Source organism: Oncorhynchus nerka, linkage group LG10, assembly GCF_034236695.1.
Source record: "Oncorhynchus nerka isolate Pitt River linkage group LG10, Oner_Uvic_2.0, whole genome shotgun sequence".
In the NCBI taxonomy this organism is placed as follows: Eukaryota; Metazoa; Chordata; class Actinopteri; order Salmoniformes; family Salmonidae; genus Oncorhynchus; species Oncorhynchus nerka.
In genome coordinates, this window is record NC_088405.1 from 15,118,136 (window position 1) to 15,140,799 (window position 22,664).

The 22,664-nt window shown below is 42.2% G+C and overlaps 1 protein-coding gene across 1 annotated transcript in view; it reads left to right on the top strand.

Moving 5' to 3' along the window:
- Window positions 1-805: 805 nt before the first annotated feature.
- Window positions 806-22,664, top strand: part of LOC115115718 (collagen alpha-1(XIX) chain-like) — an 87,497-nt gene continuing 65,638 nt past the window's right edge. Inside the window, exons 1-7 of the mRNA XM_065023042.1 lie at window positions 806-878; window positions 1,466-1,507; window positions 6,657-6,761; window positions 7,087-7,140; window positions 8,860-8,913; window positions 9,327-9,380; window positions 11,493-11,546. Of these exons, the coding sequence (XP_064879114.1) occupies window positions 1,490-1,507; window positions 6,657-6,761; window positions 7,087-7,140; window positions 8,860-8,913; window positions 9,327-9,380; window positions 11,493-11,546 (339 nt within the window). The 5' untranslated portion in view covers window positions 806-878; window positions 1,466-1,489. The remainder of the gene's footprint in view (window positions 879-1,465; window positions 1,508-6,656; window positions 6,762-7,086; window positions 7,141-8,859; window positions 8,914-9,326; window positions 9,381-11,492; window positions 11,547-22,664) is intronic.

Genomic DNA, 22,664 nt, shown 5'->3' on the forward strand with positions numbered 1-22,664 from the left:
CCTCCACTCTTCCTTTTCTCCACTCTTCCTCTCCTCCACTCCTCTCCTCCACTCCTCCTCTCCTCCTCTCCTCCACTCTTCCTCTCCACTCTTCCTCTCTTCCTCTCCTCAACTTTTCCTCTCCTCCACTCTTCCTCTCCTCCACTCCTCCTCTCCTCCACTCTTCCTCCACTCCTCTCCTCCACTCCTCCTCTCCTCAAATCTTCCTCTCCTCCACTCTTCCTCTCCTCCACTCTTCCTCTCCTCCACTCCTCTCCTTCTCTCCTCCACTCCTCCACTCCTCCTCTCCTCCTCTCCTCAACTCTTCCTCTCCACTCTTCCTCTCTTCCTCTCCTCAACTTTTCCTCTCCTCCACTCTTCCTCTCCTCCACTCTTCCTCTCCTCCACTCTTCCTCTCCTCCACTCCTCCTCTCCTCCACTCTTCCTCTCCTCCACTCCTCTCCTCCACTCCTCCTCTCCTCAACTCTTCCTCTCCTCCACTCTTCCTCTCCTCCACTCCTCTCCTCCTCTCCTCCTCGGTCTGCAGATAAAAAGAGAAACTAACATTCTGATGAAAGTTTCCTTTATGTCTGCATGAGGAAATAGAAACAGTTTCTGGACACATCAGAAACACACACACACACACACACACACACACACACACACACACACACACACACACACACACACACACACACACACACACACACACACACACACACACACACACACACACACACAGCACCCCATTAGGATGAATGTCAAAGCGTGGGCCAAGGCTGTGCAGCGCTGTGTGTTTCCGATGGTCTCATAGCTGGTGACATCATTATGTCTCTCATTTAAAGGGATCCCCTGGTCGAGAAGGTCCCCCAGGTCCTCCTGGCCCCCCGGGTCAACCAGTAAGTTAACCGCTCATCTCTTTCTCATCTCTATCTCAGAGATATACTGTGTCAGTGTCACTTGGAGGTGCTAAGCCCACTGTACCATATTTAGGTTAAATGCCTCAAAACCACAGAGAGACAATTATTTTACAGAAAACTGAAATCACTGTACTTGAAGGGGTTATGTATAAGGCATTCATACCACCATAAACACAATCATTGTAACTTTGAGTGTTTCAGTATCATTCATACCACCATAAACACAATCATTGTAACTTTGAGTGTTTCAGTATCATTCATACCACCATAAACACAATCGTTGTAACTTTGAGTGTTTCAGTATCATTCATACCACCATAAACACAATCATTGTAACTTTGAGTGTTTCAGTATCATTCATACCACCATAAACACAATCATTGTAACTTTGAGTGTTTCAGCATCATTCATACCACCATAAACACAATCGTTGTAACTTTGAGTGTTTCAGCATCATTCGTAAGAGTTCAAGCTTCGAGTGATGCTCAGATAATTATGACAGGTTCATTCAACTATGATCTGACTGAAAAGATTAAATGTATGATGACAATGTGTCTTTCCAACAGACTGCCTTGCCAATTGTCGGAGATATGAGCTCTTTACTCAAGGTACTGGACTGTTTCATGTATTACCTTTGTGGCATATGATTATTCCCATCAATTGTCATTCCAACATTATTCAGTGTGGTACATAAATCAAACATTATTTTTTAATTGTCAAGATTCATGGAAGATATTTTGTTATTACCTTGAAGTGCCAACATGTAGATCCACATTGACTGAGGGTGTAGAAACAGGTTATAATTTAGCCTGCTTTAATTGCATCAGTTACTATGATTGCACAGTTGCCCACAGTGGTGTATTTCACACTTTAAGACCTCACAATTGTAATACAACAACAAACGTTTAATGTTGATATTTTGATGTGATATTTTCACCAGTACTAAACCTATCAGGGTGATGTTACGGAATTATTAACAGAAGCTCAGGAGCGCCTCCATCAGGTGGTGGTGGCGAACTGCAGCTAGAAATTCAAGAAATTGGAAATCCACTATGGAAATGCATTATTATATTCAACAGGAATCCTTGAAATGTCCTAAGAAGAATGCTGTTGTTGAATACATCCCTCCTGGAGTACACAGGGAATATGTCCAAAATGGTACCCTATTCCCTACCCTGTGAACTACTTTTGACCAGAGAGCTACGGCTGGGCTCTTGTCAACAGCAGTCCACTATATAGGGAATAGGGCTCTGGTCAGCAGTAGTGTATTATATAGGGAATAGGGCTCTGGTCAGCAGTAGTGTATTATATAGGGAATAGGGCTCTGGTCAGCAGTAGTGTATTATATAGGGAATAGGGCTCTTGTCAACAGCAGTCCACTATATAGGGAATAGGGCTCTGGTCAGCAGTAGTGTATTATATAGGGAATAGGGCTCTTGTCAACAGTAGTGCACTATATAGGGAATGGGGCTCTTGTCAACAGTAGTGCACTATATAGGGAATAGGGCGTTCTGTTCTCAGTTGTTTGTTCTCACGGCTACCTTGTTGCTATGTATTTAAGGGACAATACTTCTCCTTTTCCTTCTATCTCTCCAACACTCCCACTCCTTGTTGATGTATCTGTACAATGTACACTCTTCTCTCTCTGTCTGTCTCTTCTCTCTCTCTGTCTGTCTCTTCTCTCTCTCTGTCTGTCTCTTCTCTCTCTCTGTCTGTCTCTTCTCTCTCTCTGTCTGTCTCTTCTCTCTCTCCGTCTGTCTCTTCTCTCTTTGCATCTGTCTCTTCTCTCTGTCTCTTCTCTCTGTCCATCTGTCTCTTCTCTCTCTCCGTCTGTCTTCTCCTTCTCCATCTGTCTCTTCACTCTCTCTGTCTGTCTCTTCTCTCTTTGCATCTGTCTCTTCTCTCTGTCTCTTCTCTCTGTCCATCTGTCTCTTCTCTCTACATCTCTCTTCTCTCTGTCCATCTGTCTCTTCTCTCTACATCTCTCTTCTCTCTGTCCATCTGTCTCTTCTCTCTGTCCATCTGTCTCTTCTCACTACATCTCTATTCTCTCTGTCCATCTGTCTCTTCTCTCTGTCCATCTGTCTCTTCTCTCTACATCCCTCTTCTCTCTGTCCATCTGTCTCTTCTCTCTACATCTCTCTTCTCTCTGTCCATCTGTCTCTTCTCTCTGTCCATCTGTCTCTTCTCACTACATCTCTCTTCTCTCTGTCCATCTGTCTCTTCTCTCTGTCCATCTGTCTCTTCTCTCTACATCTCTCTTCTCTCTGTCCATCTGTCTCTTCTCTCTACATCTCTCTTCTCTCTGTCCATCTGTCTCTTCTCTTTGTCCATCTGTCTCTCTGTCCATCTGTCTCTTCTCTCTACATCTCTCTTCTCTGTCCATTTCTTCTCTCTGTCCATCTGTCTCGTCTCTCTACATCTCTCTTCTCTCTGTCCATCTGTCTCTCTGTCCATCTGTCTCTTCTCTCTACATCTCTCTTCTCTCTGCCCGTCTCTTCTCTCTTCTCTCTGTCCATCTGTCTCTTCTCTCTTCTCTCTCTGTCTCTTCTCTCTACATCTCTCTTCTCTCTGTCCATCTGTCTCTTCTCTCTACATCTCTCTTCTCTCTGTCCGTCTCTTCTCTCTCTGTCTCTCTTCTCTCTGTCCATCTGTCTCTTCTCTCTTCTCTCTCTGTCTCTCTTCTCTCTCTCCGTCTGTCTTCTCTCTCTTCTCTGTGTTTGTGTGATTACTGTTCGGTTGTGATGCTAGTCCCTCTCAGCCAGCCAAGATGAATGCACATCCATGCATTCATCCCTCTCTTCTCAGTCAGAGAAGAAATTATGTGTATTTAAAACAGGATTGTGTCTGTTGAGAGAGGATTGTGTTAAAACAGGATTATGAGAGAGAGAGGGGGGGGGGGGGATTTTATTCTACCAGACCAAAGATAGGAAGCCCAGTTAAATCAATAAAGTTTCCAAGCTTTTAGCTGTTCAAAGCAGATTGACATTTATTGTCCTGAATCTTGTCCTGGAGGCAGAACTGAGCAATTTCCACTAGATTGGCCAGCTGCAAAGTCAAAATTGGCTATGTTGCTTTTTGGTCTTAGTTTAGGTTTATTAGTGTGGTTAAGATTAAAGTTAGATTTAAAATCTGATTTTACGACTTTGTGGCTGTGCTAGCTAGTGACCACTCTGCAGAACTGCCTCCAGAACAAGATCCATGACAAAGAAACGCTAACCTGCCTGTTTAAAGGCCTTTTTTACAATGTGCTGCTGGCTTGACTGCGTCATTCAACTTGATGAGCTGAATGACAATCCTCCCCAAGAATAGCTTTTCTCCGTTTCTTCACTTTAATTGACAGTTTGGTCACTTTACAGCCGATGGTATTTGATATTTCACACTGAAAGCAGCACTCAACTGAATTGGACCTTTTTTATTTCAAGACACTTCGCTCAAGTCTCTCTCAGAAAAAAAGATTTGTACTTCCATAAAGTTACATGAAATATCTTCCCACTGCTCTTCTCTGATGAGTCTAAATGCCAGTGACACTAAGGGTCATACAGTCTTCATGCTGTATAAACAGAACTGATATCCATCTACAGATAAATGGTTGGAAGTGGAACGTATTCATGTGTTCTTCATTTGAGGCTGCTGAGGGGAGGACGGGCTCATAGTAATGGCTGGAACAGCATCAAACACATGGAAACCATTCCACCTATTCCACCCCAGTCATTACTACGAGCCCGTCCTCCCTAATTCAGGTGCCATCAACCTCCTGTGGTGTTCTTCTACTGAATGTACACTGAGAGGACAAACCATTAAGAACACCGGCTCTTTCCATGTCATAGACTGACCAGGTGAATCCAGGTGAAAGCTATGATCCCTTATTGATGTCACTTGTTAAATCCACTTCCACCAGTGTAGATGAAGGGGAGGAGACGGGTTAAAGAAGGATTTTGAAGCCTTGAGACAGTTGAGACATGGATTGTGTATTTGTGCCATTCAGAGGGTGAATGGGCGAGACAACATATTGAAGTGCCTTTTGAACGGGGTATAATAGCAGGTGTCAGGCGCACTGGTTCATGTAAAGAACTGTAACGCTGCTGGGTTTTTCATTCTCAACAGTTTCCCGTGCGTATCAAGAATGGTCCACCACCCAAAGGACATCCACCCAATTTGACAAAACTGTGGAATGCTTTCGACACCTTGTAGAGTCCGTGCCCCAACACATTTAGGCTGTTCTGATTGCAAAGGGGGAGGTGCAACTCAATATTAGGAGGATGTCCTTAATGTTTTGTACACTCAGTGTATAATCATAGCATTGTTCTATGAAGTAAGTGCCTCTGGGTAACTGATACAGTTTAACATAATTATCTTCAGCAGAGTACAGATTGTCTGCTGCTGTAGAGGAAGTATACTTCAACAACTCCACAGTGTCAGAGTACAGATTGTCTGCTGCTGTAGAGGAAGTACACATCAACAACTCCACAGTGTCAGAGTACAGATTGTCTGCTGCTGTAGGGAACGTACACTTCAACAACTCCACAGTGTCAGAGTACAGATTGTCTGCTGCTGTAGAGGAAGTACACATCAACAACTCCACAGTGTCAGAGTACAGATTGTCTGCTGCTGTAGGGAACGTACACATCAACAACTCCACAGTGTCAGAGTACAGATTGTCTGCTGCTGTAGGGAACGTACACATCAACAACTCCACAGTGTCAGAGTACAGATTGTCTGCTGCTGTAGGGAACGTACACATCAACAACTCCACAGTGTCAGAGTACAGATTGTCTGCTGCTGTAGGGAACGTACACTTCAACAACTCCACAGTGTCAGAGTACAGATTGTCTGCTGCTGTAGAGGAAGTACACATCAACAACTCCACAGTGTCAGAGTACAGATTGTCTGCTGCTGTAGGGAACGTACACATCAACAACTCCACAGTGTCAGAGTACAGATTGTCTGCTGCTGTAGAGGAAGTACACATCAACAACTCCACAGTGCCAGAGTACAGAATGTCTGCTGCTTTAGAGGAAGTACACATCAACAACTCCACAGTGTCAGAGTACAGATTGTCTGCTGCTGTAGAGGAAGTACACATCAACAACTCCACAGTGCCAGAGTACAGATTGTCTGCTGCTGTAGAGGAAGTACACATCAACAACTCCACAGTGTCAGAGTACAGATTGTCTGCTGCTGTAGAGGAAGTACACTTCAACAACTCCACAGTGTCAGAGTACAGATTGTCTGCTGCTGTAGAGGAAGTACACATCAACAACTCCACAGTGTCAGAGTACAGATTGTCTGCTGCTGTAGAGGAAGTACACTTCAACAACTCCACAGTGTCAGAGTACAGATTGTCTGCTGCTGTAGAGGAAGTACACTACAGACAGGGCTGATTTCCCAGACAGGGCTGATTTCCCAGACAGGGCTGATTTCCACTAAGCCTAACTATTTGAATGTAAATAAATGTTACTCAGTGAAACCTGAACTGGATGGGAGACTGTGATATTTCAAATGATCCCCCAAATGTCACAGTCAGTTAGAGAGTGGGTGGGAAATAAGACAATGTCTGGTTCTCAATCTGCTCACATTAACTTCAATGTTGTGGAAATATTGAGAGAACATTAAGACATCTCCCCTGCTCTTCGACCCAGGGGAGGTGGAATACAAACACAAGGAGCACTGTATTTCCCTGCTGTGACTCAGTGAGATGACAGATATGTGGTCTGTATGACCGTACCTCTCCCCCCTCCCGCTGTGTGTTGGCAGAATGCCTGCACCGTGTGCCAGACCAGAGTGCCAGGTCTGCCTGGGCAGAAGGGCGAGGAGGGAACCCATGGAGCGACAGGAGTGCAAGGCATGGTGGGAGAAAAGGTGAGTGTCTCATTATCTTTACTGTGTGTGTGTGTGTGTGTGTGTGTGTGTGTGTGTGTGTGTGTGTGTGTGTGTGTGTGTGTGTGTGTGTGTGTGTGTGTGTGTGTGTGTGTGTGTGTGTGTGTGTGTGTGTGTGTGTGTGTGTGTGTGTGTGTGTGTGTGTGTGTGTGTGTGTGTGTAGGTGGGTGTGGGGGTGGGTCGCCCGCCCGCCCAGAAGTGTGAGAGTGGAACCCTTGGGGACAGATTGTGTGGTTTTGTGTGTGTGTCTTTCTCTGTGCATGTGTTCTTGCGTGCATTGATTTGCGTGTGTGTCCATCCTAAACAGGGGGATCCAGGAGTGCGAGGACCTCTTGGTAATCCAGGGAAAGAAGGTCCAAAGGTAGGAAACAACGTGTCATCCTGATTATAATGTATGTGTTCTAAATGGCAGCCTATTCCCTATTATAATGGATGTGTTCTAAATGGCAGACTATTCCCTATTATAATGTATGTGTTCTAAATGGCAGACTATTCCCTATTATAATGTATGTGTTCTAAATGGCAGACTATTCCCTATTATAATGGATGTGTTCTAAATGGCAGACTATTCCCTATTATAATGTATGTGTTCTAAATGGCAGCCTATTCCCTATTATAATGTATGTGTTCTAAATGGCAGCCTATTCCCTATTATAATGGATGTGTTCTAAATGGCAGCCTATTCCCTATTATAATGCATGTGTTCTAAATGGCAGCCTATTCCCTATTATAATGGATGTGTTCTAAATGGCAGCCTATTCCCTATTATAATGCATGTGTTCTAAATGGCAGCCTATTCCCTACATAGTGCACTATAACCTCTGGTGAAAAGTAGTGCCCTGTGTAAAGGATTAGGACACAGTCCATTTGGGAAACAGTCAATGTATATAGAATTACTTTCCACCTTACAATTACTCCATTCACTCCATTCATTGCCAATCTCAGCATGACAAAGTGAATTAGAAAAGATGATAGGTGTAATAGTATTTAGACTGGTGCATAACATCGCTGGGGACTACACTTCTTCTCCAGGATATTATTTTACATGATTCTATCCCTTGTTGCTATTCATTTCCAGTTGAATTGTTTTCATAATACTTCCTACGAATAAATACCCTCTTCGTAATGCATTGTGAGGGCATTTATAATGCCTTATAAACAATGCATAATATGCTATAATGTACGACATAGGCTCTCGTAGTTGTTCATATTTCTTTTCATCTGAGAGATTTAGGAAGATTCAGACACCAACCGTTGAACCAAAGATTCAGACATTTACAATGTTAGTCCAGCACATTCGTATCATCAGAGCTGCTGGCTGCAGACGTGGTTGCCATGGATACACAGCAGTGTCCTGTATTAGTAAAATTACCCAAGCAGTCGCTTCTAATTGGCTCTATTAGAAACAAGAAGTCAAAGTGAAATGTATGACCACCCGTCAGGCCGCTGGTTTGAGACAATTAGGTTTGGAGAGAACATACTGTATATTATGGTGGCAGACATTTCTCATTTCACAAGCAGACACATTAAGAAAAGGTTTATACAGAATTCAACTTGATTTGACCATTTTTGTACTATTTACTGTTGTTGTTACTGTTTACTCATTCACTGTTGTTGTTACTGTTTACTCATTCACTGTTGTTGTTACTGTTTACTCATTCACTGATGTTGTTACTGTTTACTCATTCACTGTTGTTGTTACTGTTTACTCATTCACTGATGTTGTTACTGTTTACTCATTCACTGTTGTTGTTACTGTTTACTCATTCACTGTTGTTGTTACTGTTTACTCATTCACTGTTGTTGTTACTGTTTACTCATTCACTGTTGTTGTTACTGTTTACTCATTCACTGATGTTGTTACTGTTTACTCATTCACTGATGTTGTTACTGTTTACTCATTCACTGTTGTTGTTACTGTTTACTCATTCACTGATGTTGTTACTGTTTACTCATTCACTTCTGTTTACTCATTCACTGATGTTGTTACTGTTTACTCATTCACTGTTGTTGTTACTGTTTACTCATTCACTGTTGTTGTTACTGTTTACTCATTCACTGTTGTTGTTTGCTGTTCTAGGGGATGAAAGGAGAGAGAGGATTCCCTGGGCCTAGTGGAGACAAAGGAGACGAGGTGGGTTTCAGACCTGTCCTGGGGCCAATACAGGAATCATATACTTTAACATGCTTGAGTGTGCTTGACGGTACACTACATCAAATCAAATCAAATCTGGAACCAACGATCATTCCACGCTCACAGTCGCTTAGGTCACTGGTTTTACCCTTTGTAACGTTCAGTCGATCAGTAACAGAATGCCTCAATGCCTCAATGCCTCAATGCCTCAATGCCTGCTTTATATAGCAAGCCACGGTCACATGACTCATCTTGCCCCATGTACAACAGAATCAATGGAATAGCCCCGAAAATGCAAACGAGGTTAACTCTCTTCTTGTCCTTCTTGCAAACCTACCAGTTAGGCTATCATACACTAACTATTACACAGGAAGTGACAATGATTGTTCTCTGGTGTTTCTTGTCTTTCTCAGGGCTCTCCTGGAGTTCCAGGCATTCTGGGTACAACAGGCCGTACTGGAGCCCCTGTAAGCAAAACAAATCACCAATTTCATTAAATCATCTTTCACATCTATTCATCCCTCGTTGTAATGCATGTGTAGTACTGTGTTGCTGATACAAGAACAATCACTGAGAACACCATACTCATTGTTTGGTCCCTATTTTCTCTCACCTAGTTTCTATATTTAGTTTGTGACCCATTTAATTGATGTACCCAGTTTCTATATTTAGTTTGTGACCCAGTTAATTGATGTACCCAGTTTCTATATTTAGTTTGTGACCCAGTTAATTGATGTACCCAGTTTCTATATTTAGTTTGTGACCCAGTTAATTGATGTACCCAGTTTCTATATTTAGTTTGTGACCCAGTTAATTGATGTACCCAGTTTCTATATTTAGTTTGTGACCCAGTTAATTGATGTACCTTGTTTCTATATTTAGTTTGTGACCCAGTTAATTGATGTACCTTGTTTTCTATATTTAGTTTGTGACCCAGTTAATTGATGTACCCAGTTTCTATATTTAGTTTGTGACCCAGTTAATTGATGTACCTTGTTTTCTATATTTAGTTTGTGACCCAGTTAATTGATGTACCTTGTTTCTATATTTAGTTTGTGACCCAGTTAATTGATGTACCCAGTTTCTATATTTAGTTTGTGACCCAGTTAATTGATGTACCTTGTTTTCTATATTTAGTTTGTGACACAGTTAATTGATGTACCCAGTTTCTATATTTAGTTTGTGACCCAGTTAATTGATGTACCTTGTTTTCTATATTTAGTTTGTGACCCAGTTAATTGATGTACCTTGTTTTCTATATTTAGTTTGTGACCCAGTTAATTGATGTACCTTGTTTCTATATTTAGTTTGTGACCCAGTTAATTGATGTACCCAGTTTCTATATTTAGTTTGTGACCCAGTTAATTGATGTACCTTGTTTTCTATATTTAGTTTGTGACCCAGTTAATTGATGTACCTTGTTTCTATATTTAGTTTGTGACCCAGTTAATTGATGTACCTTGTTTTCTATATTTAGTTTGTGACCCAGTTAATTGATGTACTTTGTTTTCTATATTTAGTTTGTGACCCATTTAATTGATGTACCCAGTTTCTATATTTAGTTTGTGACCCAGTTAATTGATGTACCCAGTTTCTATATTTAGTTTGTGACCCAGTTAATTGATGTACCCAGTTTCTATATTTAGTTTGTGACCCAGTTAATTGATGTACCCAGTTTCTATATTTAGTTTGTGACCCAGTTAATTGATGTACCCAGTTTCTATATTTAGTTTGTGACCCAGTTAATTGATGTACCTTGTTTCTATATTTAGTTTGTGACCCAGTTAATTGATGTACCTTGTTTTCTATATTTAGTTTGTGACCCAGTTAATTGATGTACCCAGTTTCTATATTTAGTTTGTGACCCAGTTAATTGATGTACCTTGTTTTCTATATTTAGTTTGTGACCCAGTTAATTGATGTACCTTGTTTCTATATTTAGTTTGTGACCCAGTTAATTGATGTACCCAGTTTCTATATTTAGTTTGTGACCCAGTTAATTGATGTACCTTGTTTTCTATATTTAGTTTGTGACACAGTTAATTGATGTACCCAGTTTCTATATTTAGTTTGTGACCCAGTTAATTGATGTACCTTGTTTTCTATATTTAGTTTGTGACCCAGTTAATTGATGTACCTTGTTTTCTATATTTAGTTTGTGACCCAGTTAATTGATGTACCTTGTTTCTATATTTAGTTTGTGACCCAGTTAATTGATGTACCCAGTTTCTATATTTAGTTTGTGACCCAGTTAATTGATGTACCTTGTTTTCTATATTTAGTTTGTGACCCAGTTAATTGATGTACCTTGTTTCTATATTTAGTTTGTGACCCAGTTAATTGATGTACCTTGTTTTCTATATTTAGTTTGTGACCCAGTTAATTGATGTACTTTGTTTTCTATATTTAGTTTGTGACCCAGTTAATTGATGTACCTTGTTTCTATATTTAGTTTGTGACCCAGTTAATTGATGTACTATGTTTTCTATATTTAGTTTCTGACCTAGTTAATTGATGTACCTTGTTTCTATATTTAGTTAGTGACCCAGTTAATTGATGTACCTTGTCTCTGTTTGCAGGGGGTCATGGGCAGACCTGGGCCAATGGGTCAGCCTGGAACAAAGGGAGATCGGGTAAGAAAGAGACGCTGTGTGTACACGCACTATATGAATATACAGTCTCTAGTGAAGGTCTACACACACTTACACGGTCTTCACACTGTATGAATATACAGTCTCTAGTGAAGGTCTGCGCACACTTACACGGTCTTCACACTGTATGAATATACAGTCTCTAGTGAAGGTCTGCGCACACTTACACGGTCTTCACACTGTATGAATATACAGTCTCTAGTGAAGATCTACGCACACTTACACGGTCTTCACACTGTATGAATATACAGTCTCTAGTGAAGGTCTGCGCACACTTACACGGTCTTCACACTGTATGAATATACAGTCTCTAGTGAAGGTCTACGCACACTTACACGGTCTTCACACTGTATGAATATACAGTCTCTAGTGAAGGTCTGCGCACACTTACACGGTCTTCACACTGTATGAATATACAGTCTCTAGTGAAGGTCTACGCACACTTACACGGTCTTCACACTGTATGAATATACAGTCTCTAGTGAAGGTCTGCGCACACTTACACGGTCTTCACACTGTATGAATATACAGTCTCTAGTGAAGGTCTTCGCACACTTACACGGTCTTCACACTGTATGAATATACAGTCTCTAGTGAAGGTCTGCGCACACTTACACGGTCTTCACACTGTATGAATATACAGTCTCTAGTGAAGGTCTGCGCACACTTACACGGTCTTCACACTGTATGAATATACAGTCTCTAGTGAAGGTCTGCGCACACTTACACGGTCTTCACACTGTATGAATATACAGTCTCTAGTGAAGGTCTTCGCACACTTACACGGTCTTCACACTGTATGAATATACAGTCTCTAGTGAAGGTCTACGCACACTTACACGGTCTTCACACTGTATGAATATACAGTCTCTAGTGAAGGTCTACGCACACTTACACGGTCTTCACACTGTATGAATATACAGTCTCTAGTGAAGGTCTGCGCACACTTACACGGTCTTCACACTGTATGAATATACAGTCTCTAGTGAAGGTCTGCGCACACTTACACGGTCTTCACACTGTATGAATATACAGTCTCTAGTGAAGGTCTACGCACACTTACACGGTCTTCACACTGTATGAATATACAGTCTCTAGTGAAGGTCTACGCACACTTACACGGTCTTCACACTGTATGAATATACAGTCTCTAGTGAAGGTCTGCGCACACTTACACGGTCTTCACACTGTATGAATATACAGTCTCTAGTGAAGGTCTTCGCACACTTACACGGTCTTCACACTGTATGAATATACAGTCTCTAGTGAAGGTCTGCGCACACTTACACGGTCTTCACACTGTATGAATATACAGTCTCTAGTGAAGGTCTACGCACACTTACACGGTCTTCACACTGTATGAATATACAGTCTCTAGTGAAGGTCTACGCACACTTACACGGTCTTCACACTGTATGAATATACAGTCTCTAGTGAAGGTCTACGCACACTTACACGGTCTTCACACTGTATGAATATACAGTCTCTAGTGAAGGTCTGCGCACACTTTCACGGTCTTCACACTGTATGAATATACAGTCTCTAGTGAAGGTCTACGCACACTTACACGGTCTTCACACTGTATGAATATACAGTCTCTAGTGAAGGTCTACGCACACTTACACGGTCTTCACACTGTATGAATATACAGTCTCTAGTGAAGGTCTACGCACACTTACACGGGCTTCACACTGTATGAATATACAGTCTCTAGTGAAGGTCTACGCACACTTACACGGTCTTCACACTGTATGAATATACAGTCTCTAGTGAAGGTCTGCGCACACTTACACGGTCTTCACACTGTATGAATATACAGTCTCTAGTGAAGGTCTGCGCACACTTACACGGTCTTCACACTGTATGAATATACAGTCTCTAGTGAAGGTCTGCGCACACTTACACGGTCTTCACACTGTATGAATATACAGTCTCTAGTGAAGGTCTACGCACACTTACACGGTCTTCACACTGTATGAATATACAGTCTCTAGTGAAGGTCTACGCACACTTACACGGTCTTCACACTGTATGAATATACAGTCTCTAGTGAAGGTCTACGCACACTTACACGGTCTTCACACTGTATGAATATACAGTCTCTAGTGAAGGTCTACGCACACTTACACGGTCTTCACACTGTATGAATATACAGTCTCTAGTGAAGGTCTGCGCACACTTACACGGCCTTCACACTGTATGAATATACAGTCTCTAGTGAAGGTCTACGCACACTTACACGGTCTTCACACTGTATGAATATACAGTCTCTAGTGAAGGTCTGCGCACACTTACACGGTCTTCACACTGTATGAATATACAGTCTCTAGTGAAGGTCTGCGCACACTTACACGGTCTTCACACTGTATGAATATACAGTCTCTAGTGAAGGTCTACGCACACTTACACGGTCTTCACACTGTATGAATATACAGTCTCTAGTGAAGGTCTACGCACACTTACACGGTCTTCACACTGTATGAATATACAGTCTCTAGTGAAGTTCTGCGCACACTTACACGGTCTTCACACTGTATGAATATACAGTCTCTAGTGAAGGTCTACGCACACTTACACGGTCTTCACACTGTATGAATATACAGTCTATAGTGAAGGTCTGCGCACACTTACACGGTCTTCACACTGTATGAATATACAGTCTCTAGTGAAGGTCTGCGCACACTTACACGGTCTTCACACTGTATGAATATACAGTCTCTAGTGAAGGTCTACGCACACTTACACGGTCTTCACACTGTATGAATATACAGTCTCTAGTGAAGGTCTACGCACACTTACACGGTCTTCACACTGTATGAATATACAGTCTCTAGTGAAGGTCTACGCACACTTACACGGTCTTCACACTGTATGAATATACAGTCTCTAGTGAAGGTCTACGCACACTTACACGGTCTTCACACTGTATGAATATACAGTCTCTAGTGAAGGTCTGCGCACACTTACACGGTCTTCACACTGTATGAATATACAGTCTCTAGTGAAGGTCTGCGCACACTTACACGGTCTTCACACTGTATGAATATACAGTCTCTAGTGAAGGTCTGCGCACACTTACACGGTCTTCACACTGTATGAATATACAGTCTCTAGTGAAGGTCTGCGCACACTTACACGGTCTTCACACTGTATGAATATACAGTCTCTAGTGAAGGTCTACGCACACTTACACGGTCTTCACACTGTATGAATATACAGTCTCTAGTGAAGGTCTACGCACACTTACACGGTCTTCACACTGTATGAATATACAGTCTCTAGTGAAGGTCTACGCACACTTACACGGTCTTCACACTGTATGAATATACAGTCTCTAGTGAAGGTCTGCGCACACTTACACGGTCTTCACACTGTATGAATATACAGTCTCTAGTGAAGGTCTACGCACACTTACACGGTCTTCACACTGTATGAATATACAGTCTCTAGTGAAGGTCTGCGCACACTTACACGGTCTTCACACTGTATGAATATACAGTCTCTAGTGAAGGTCTGCGCACACTTACACGGTCTTCACACTGTATGAATATACAGTCTCTAGTGAAGGTCTACGCACACTTACACGGTCTTCACACTGTATGAATATACAGTCTCTAGTGAAGGTCTGCGCACACTTACACGGTCTTCACACTGTATGAATATACAGTCTCTAGTGAAGGTCTGCGCACACTTACACGGTCTTCACACTGTATGAATATACAGTCTCTAGTGAAGGTCTACGCACACTTACACGGTCTTCACACTGTATGAATATACAGTCTCTAGTGAAGGTCTACGCACACTTACACGGTCTTCACACTGTATGAATATACAGTCTCTAGTGAAGGTCTACGCACACTTACACGGTCTTCACACTGTATGAATATACAGTCTCTAGTGAAGGTCTGCGCACACTTACACGGTCTTCACACTGTATGAATATACAGTCTCTAGTGAAGGTCTTCGCACACTTACACGGTCTTCACACTGTATGAATATACAGTCTCTAGTGAAGGTCTACGCACACTTACACGGTCTTCACACTGTATGAATATACAGTCTCTAGTGAAGGTCTACGCACACTTACACGGTCTTCACACTGTATGAATATACAGTCTCTAGTGAAGGTCTGCGCACACTTACACGGTCTTCACACTGTATGAATATACAGTCTCTAGTGAAGGTCTGCGCACACTTACACGGTCTTCACACTGTATGAATATACAGTCTCTAGTGAAGGTCTACGCACACTTACACGGTCTTCACACTGTATGAATATACAGTCTCTAGTGAAGGTCTACGCACACTTACACGGTCTTCACACTGTATGAATATACAGTCTCTAGTGAAGGTCTGCGCACACTTACACGGTCTTCACACTGTATGAATATACAGTCTCTAGTGAAGGTCTTCGCACACTTACACGGTCTTCACACTGTATGAATATACAGTCTCTAGTGAAGGTCTGCGCACACTTACACGGTCTTCACACTGTATGAATATACAGTCTCTAGTGAAGGTCTACGCACACTTACACGGTCTTCACACTGTATGAATATACAGTCTCTAGTGAAGGTCTACGCACACTTACACGGTCTTCACACTGTATGAATATACAGTCTCTAGTGAAGGTCTACGCACACTTACACGGTCTTCACACTGTATGAATATACAGTCTCTAGTGAAGGTCTGCGCACACTTTCACGGTCTTCACACTGTATGAATATACAGTCTCTAGTGAAGGTCTACGCACACTTACACGGTCTTCACACTGTATGAATATACAGTCTCTAGTGAAGGTCTACGCACACTTACACGGTCTTCACACTGTATGAATATACAGTCTCTAGTGAAGGTCTACGCACACTTACACGGTCTTCACACTGTATGAATATACAGTCTCTAGTGAAGGTCTACGCACACTTACACGGTCTTCACACTGTATGAATATACAGTCTCTAGTGAAGGTCTGCGCACACTTACACGGTCTTCACACTGTATGAATATACAGTCTCTAGTGAAGGTCTGCGCACACTTACACGGTCTTCACACTGTATGAATATACAGTCTCTAGTGAAGGTCTGCGCACACTTACACGGTCTTCACACTGTATGAATATACAGTCTCTAGTGAAGGTCTACGCACACTTACACGGTCTTCACACTGTATGAATATACAGTCTCTAGTGAAGGTCTACGCACACTTACACAGTCTTCACACTGTATGAATATACAGTCTCTAGTGAAGGTCTACGCACACTTACACGGTCTTCACACTGTATGAATATACAGTCTCTAGTGAAGGTCTGCGCACACTTACACGGTCTTCACACTGTATGAATATACAGTCTCTAGTGAAGGTCTACGCACACTTACACGGTCTTCACACTGTATGAATATACAGTCTCTAGTGAAGGTCTGCGCACACTTACACGGTCTTCACACTGTATGAATATACAGTCTCTAGTGAAGTGCGCACACTTACACGGTCTTCACACTGTATGAATATACAGTCTCTAGTGAAGGTCTACGCACACTTACACGGTCTTCACACTGTATGAATATACAGTCTCTAGTGAAGGTCTACGCACACTTACACGGTCTTCACACTGTATGAATATACAGTCTCTAGTGAAGTTCTGCGCACACTTACACGGTCTTCACACTGTATGAATATACAGTCTCTAGTGAAGGTCTACGCACACTTACACGGTCTTCACACTGTATGAATATACAGTCTATAGTGAAGGTCTGCGCACACTTACACGGTCTTCACACTGTATGAATATACAGTCTCTAGTGAAGGTCTGCGCACACTTACACGGTCTTCACACTGTATGAATATACAGTCTCTAGTGAAGGTCTACGCACACTTACACGGTCTTCACACTGTATGAATATACAGTCTCTAGTGAAGGTCTACGCACACTTACACGGTCTTCACACTGTATGAATATACAGTCTCTAGTGAAGTCTACGCACACTTACACGGTCTTCACACTGTATGAATATACAGTCTCTAGTGAAGGTCTACGCACACTTACACGGTCTTCACACTGTATGAATATACAGTCTCTAGTGAAGGTCTGCGCACACTTACACGGTCTTCACACTGTATGAATATACAGTCTCTAGTGAAGGTCTGCGCACACTTACACGGTCTTCACACTGTATGAATATACAGTCTCTAGTGAAGGTCTGCGCACACTTACACGGTCTTCACACTGTATGAATATACAGTCTCTAGTGAAGGTCTGCGCACACTTACACGGTCTTCACACTGTATGAATATACAGTCTCTAGTGAAGGTCTACGCACACTTACACGGTCTTCACACTGTATGAATATACAGTCTCTAGTGAAGGTCTACGCACACTTACACGGTCTTCACACTGTATGAATATACAGTCTCTAGTGAAGGTCTACGCACACTTACACGGTCTTCACACTGTATGAATATACAGTCTCTAGTGAAGTTCTGCGCACACTTACACGGTCTTCACACTGTATGAATATACAGTCTCTAGTGAAGGTCTGCGCACACTTACACGGTCTTCACACTGTATGAATATACAGTCTCTAGTGAAGGTCTTCGCACACTTACACGGTCTTCACACTGTATGAATATACAGTCTCTAGTGAAGGTCTACGCACACTTACACGGTCTTCACACTGTATGAATATACAGTCTCTAGTGAAGGTCTACGCACACTTACACGGTCTTCACACTGTATGAATATACAGTCTCTAGTGAAGGTCTTCGCACACTTACACGGTCTTCACACTGTATGAATATACAGTCTCTAGTGAAGGTCTGCGCACACTTACACGGTCTTCACACTGTATGAATATACAGTCTCTAGTGAAGGTCTACGCACACTTACACGGTCTTCACACTGTATGAATATACAGTCTCTAGTGAAGGTCTACGCACACTTACACGGTCTTCACACTGTATGAATATACAGTCTCTAGTGAAGGTCTGCGCACACTTACACGGTCTTCACACTGTATGAATATACAGTCTCTAGTGAAGGTCTTCGCACACTTACACGGTCTTCACACTGTATGAATATACAGTCTCTAGTGAAGGTCTGCGCACACTTACACGGTCTTCACACTGTATGAATATACAGTCTCTAGTGAAGGTCTACGCACACTTACACGGCCTTCACACTGTATGAATATACAGTCTCTAGTGAAGGTCTACGCACACTTACACGGCCTTCACACTGTATGAATATACAGTCTCTAGTGAAGGTCTACGCACACTTACACGGTCTTCACACTGTATGAATATACAGTCTCTAGTGAAGGTCTACGCACACTTACACGGTCTTCACACTGTATGAATATACAGTCTCTAGTGAAGGTCTACGCACACTTACACGGTCTTCACACTGTATGAATATACAGTCTCTAGTGAAGTCCTACGCACACTTACACGGTCTTCACACTGTATGAATATACAGTCTCTAGTGAAGGTCTACGCACACTTACACGGTCTTCACACTGTATGAATATACAGTCTCTAGTGAAGGTCTACGCACACTTACACGGTCTTCACACTGTATGAATATACAGTCTCTAGTGAAGGTCTACGCACACTTACACGGTCTTCACACTGTATGAATATACAGTCTCTAGTGAAGGTCTACGCACACTTACACGGTCTTCACACTGTATGAATATACAGTCTCTAGTGAAGGTCTGCGCACACTTACACGGTCTTCACACTGTATGAATATACAGTCTCTAGTGAAGGTCTACGCACACTTACACGGTCTTCACACTGTATGAATATACAGTCTCTAGTGAAGGTCTGCGCACACTTACACGGTCTTCACACTGTATGAATATACAGTCTCTAGTGAAGGTCTACGCACACTTACACGGTCTTCACACTGTATGAATATACAGTCTCTAGTGAAGGTCTACGCACACTTACACGGTCTTCACACTGTATGAATATACAGTCTCTAGTGAAGGTCTGCGCACACTTTCACGGTCTTCACACTGTATGAATATACAGTCTCTAGTGAAGGTCTACGCACACTTACACGGTCTTCACACTGTATGAATATACAGTCTCTAGTGAAGGTCTACGCACACTTACACGGTCTTCACACTGTATGAATATACAGTCTCTAGTGAAGGTCTACGCACACTTACACGGTCTTCACACTGTATGAATATACAGTCTCTAGTGAAGGTCTACGCACACTTACACGGTCTTCACACTGTATGAATATACAGTCTCTAGTGAAGGTCTACGCACACTTACACGGTCTTCACACTGTATGAATATACAGTCTCTAGTGAAGGTCTACGCACACTTACACGGTCTTCACACTGTATGAATATACAGTCTCTAGTGAAGGTCTACGCACACTTACACGGTCTTCACACTGTATGAATATACAGTCTCTAGTGAAGGTCTGCGCACACTTACACGGTCTTCACACTGTATGAATATACAGTCTCTAGTGAAGGTCTACGCACACTTACACGGTCTTCACACTGTATGAATATACAGTCTCTAGTGAAGGTCTGCGCACACTTACACGGTCTTCACACTGTATGAATATACAGTCTCTAGTGAAGGTCTCTCACGCACACTTACACGGTCTTCACACTGTATGAATATACAGTCTCTAGTGAAGGTCTACGCACACTTACACGGTCTTCACACTGTATGAATATACAGTCTCTAGTGAAGGTCTACGCACACTTACACGGTCTTCACACTATATGAATATACAGTCTCTAGTGAAGGTCTACGCACACTTACACGGTCTTCACACTGTATGAATATACAGTCTCTAGTGAAGGTCTACGCACACTTACACGGTCTTCACACTGTATGAATATACAGTCTCTAGTGAAGGTCTACACACACTTACACGGTCTTCACACTGTATGAATATACAGTCTCTAGTGAAGGTCTACGCACACTTACACGGTCTTAACACTGTATGAATATACAGTCTCTAGTGAAGGTCTACACACACTTACACGGTCTTCACTTTGCTACCTTCACATTAAATCTACAAAGGGATTCAATTAGATTTGTCCCAAATGTAGTTTCACAACCTCCTCCAAAGTGAAAGAAAAATGATCATTTTCCAAATGACTTAGAAACACAAGATGCTGATGAATTGATTACGTATGTTTTCACTTTTAATTGGTGGAAGTACCTTCAGCAGCCATTACAGCTGGGAATCATTCTGAATAAGATTCTACCAAGCTTGCACAACTCTTACGACAACATGCACTCAGTGGCCAGTTTATTAGGTACCGGGTCAGACCCCCCTTTGCCTCCAGAACAGAATGAATTCATTGGGGTATGGAAACATTGCTCAATTGGTATCAAGGGACCTGACATGTGCCAGGAAAACATTCCCCACACAATTACACCACCGTCACCAGCTTGTACCGTTGATACCAGGCAGAATGGGGCCATGGACTCGTGCTGCTTATGTCAAATCCTGACTCTGACATCAGCATGATGCAACAGCAACTGCTGCAATAGCGCATCTGTGAAAAAGACAGACAAGTTGTGTATTCCGAGATGCCGTTCTGCCATCCACTGTTGTACTGCACCGATATTGACCTGTTTGTGGCCCTCCTGTTATCTTGCACGATTATTGCCATTCTCCTTCAGCCTCTCTCATCAACAAGCTGTTTTCTCCCACGGGACTGCCGCTGACTGGGTGTTTGTTGTTTGTCTCACCATTCTCAGTCAACCCTAGACACTGTCCTGCGTGAAAAGGCCAAGATGCCGGGTGTTTCTGAGATACTGGAACCGGCTCGCCTGCCGTCGACGATCATACCAAGCTCAAAGTCTCTTAGGTCACTGGGATTGCCCATTGTAACATTCAGTTGAACAGTAAATGAATGCCTCAAGGCTTGTCTGCCTGCTTTACATAGCAAGCCACGGCCACATGACTCACTCTCTGTAAGAGTGAACCATTTTCGTGAACGGGTTGTTGTTCCTAATAAACTGGCCACTGAGTGTATATCCATTGTTTTTGTTAAAATTGCTCAAGCTCAGTACATTTGGTAGGGAATCATTGATGGACAGCAGTATTCAAACATTGTCTTTAATTTTTCAATCAGATTTAAGTCAGGACAGAGACTAAACCACTCAGGAACACTAAATACCTCTTGGAAAGCCACTCTGTTGTGTCCTTGGCATAATTTTGTGTGTGTGCAATTGTCCCACATAAAAATGTAACTCTATCCCAGGGTTAGGTATTCAGAGGACAGGGTTTCCTCTAACTTTTTACCTGGGCTTTGTTCCTTTCATATTTCTTTAGATCCTGACAGCCTCCCGAGGCCACTACAATACTGGGAAATACAAAGGGATCAAAACCATTGCATTCACTCCACATTACTGGCCCGTATGGTAAAGTGAAGGAAGCCTGTGTTAAAAAAAAACTCTCCAAATCCTTGATTCTGTTTGCAATAATACCATACCATTAAAATAAAAAACTACAGGTTTGGGTCAAATCCAATACAACATAACACAAAGTCAACCCTCTGTATTTTCAACTATTGTGGTTGGCAGCATCATGTTATGGATATGCTTGTCATCGCCAGGGACTGGGGAGTTTGTCAGGATCAAGCAATGGAATTATATTGCCCTAAGAGTTGTGCAGAATCTTATTCAAAATGATTCACAGCTGTAATGGCTGTCAAACGGTGCTTCCACCAAGTATTAACTTTGGGGTGTGAAGACACACAATCAAGATCTTTGTTTTTTTTGTTTTCTTTATTAATTAGAACATTTGATATACATTTCTTTCACTTTGAAGATGTGGAGTAGGTTGTGTAGACCTGTAGAAAATATATCTAATTCAATCCGTTTTTTAATTTAATTTTAAGAGGGGGGGGGTTTGTGAAGACTGTGCCATTGCTGTACAGACTTTCACTAGGCACTGTACTGTACATGTCTACTTTATGTTCTAAATATAGGCAGTTAGTACATACAGGGTCATGTTTTATTCAAGCATGTGGCCTGACATGCCAAGAGCTGTTCTGATAGTCTAAGATGAAAACAATGCCTTGCGTCTTATTTAGTGCTATCTCAAAGAGCATC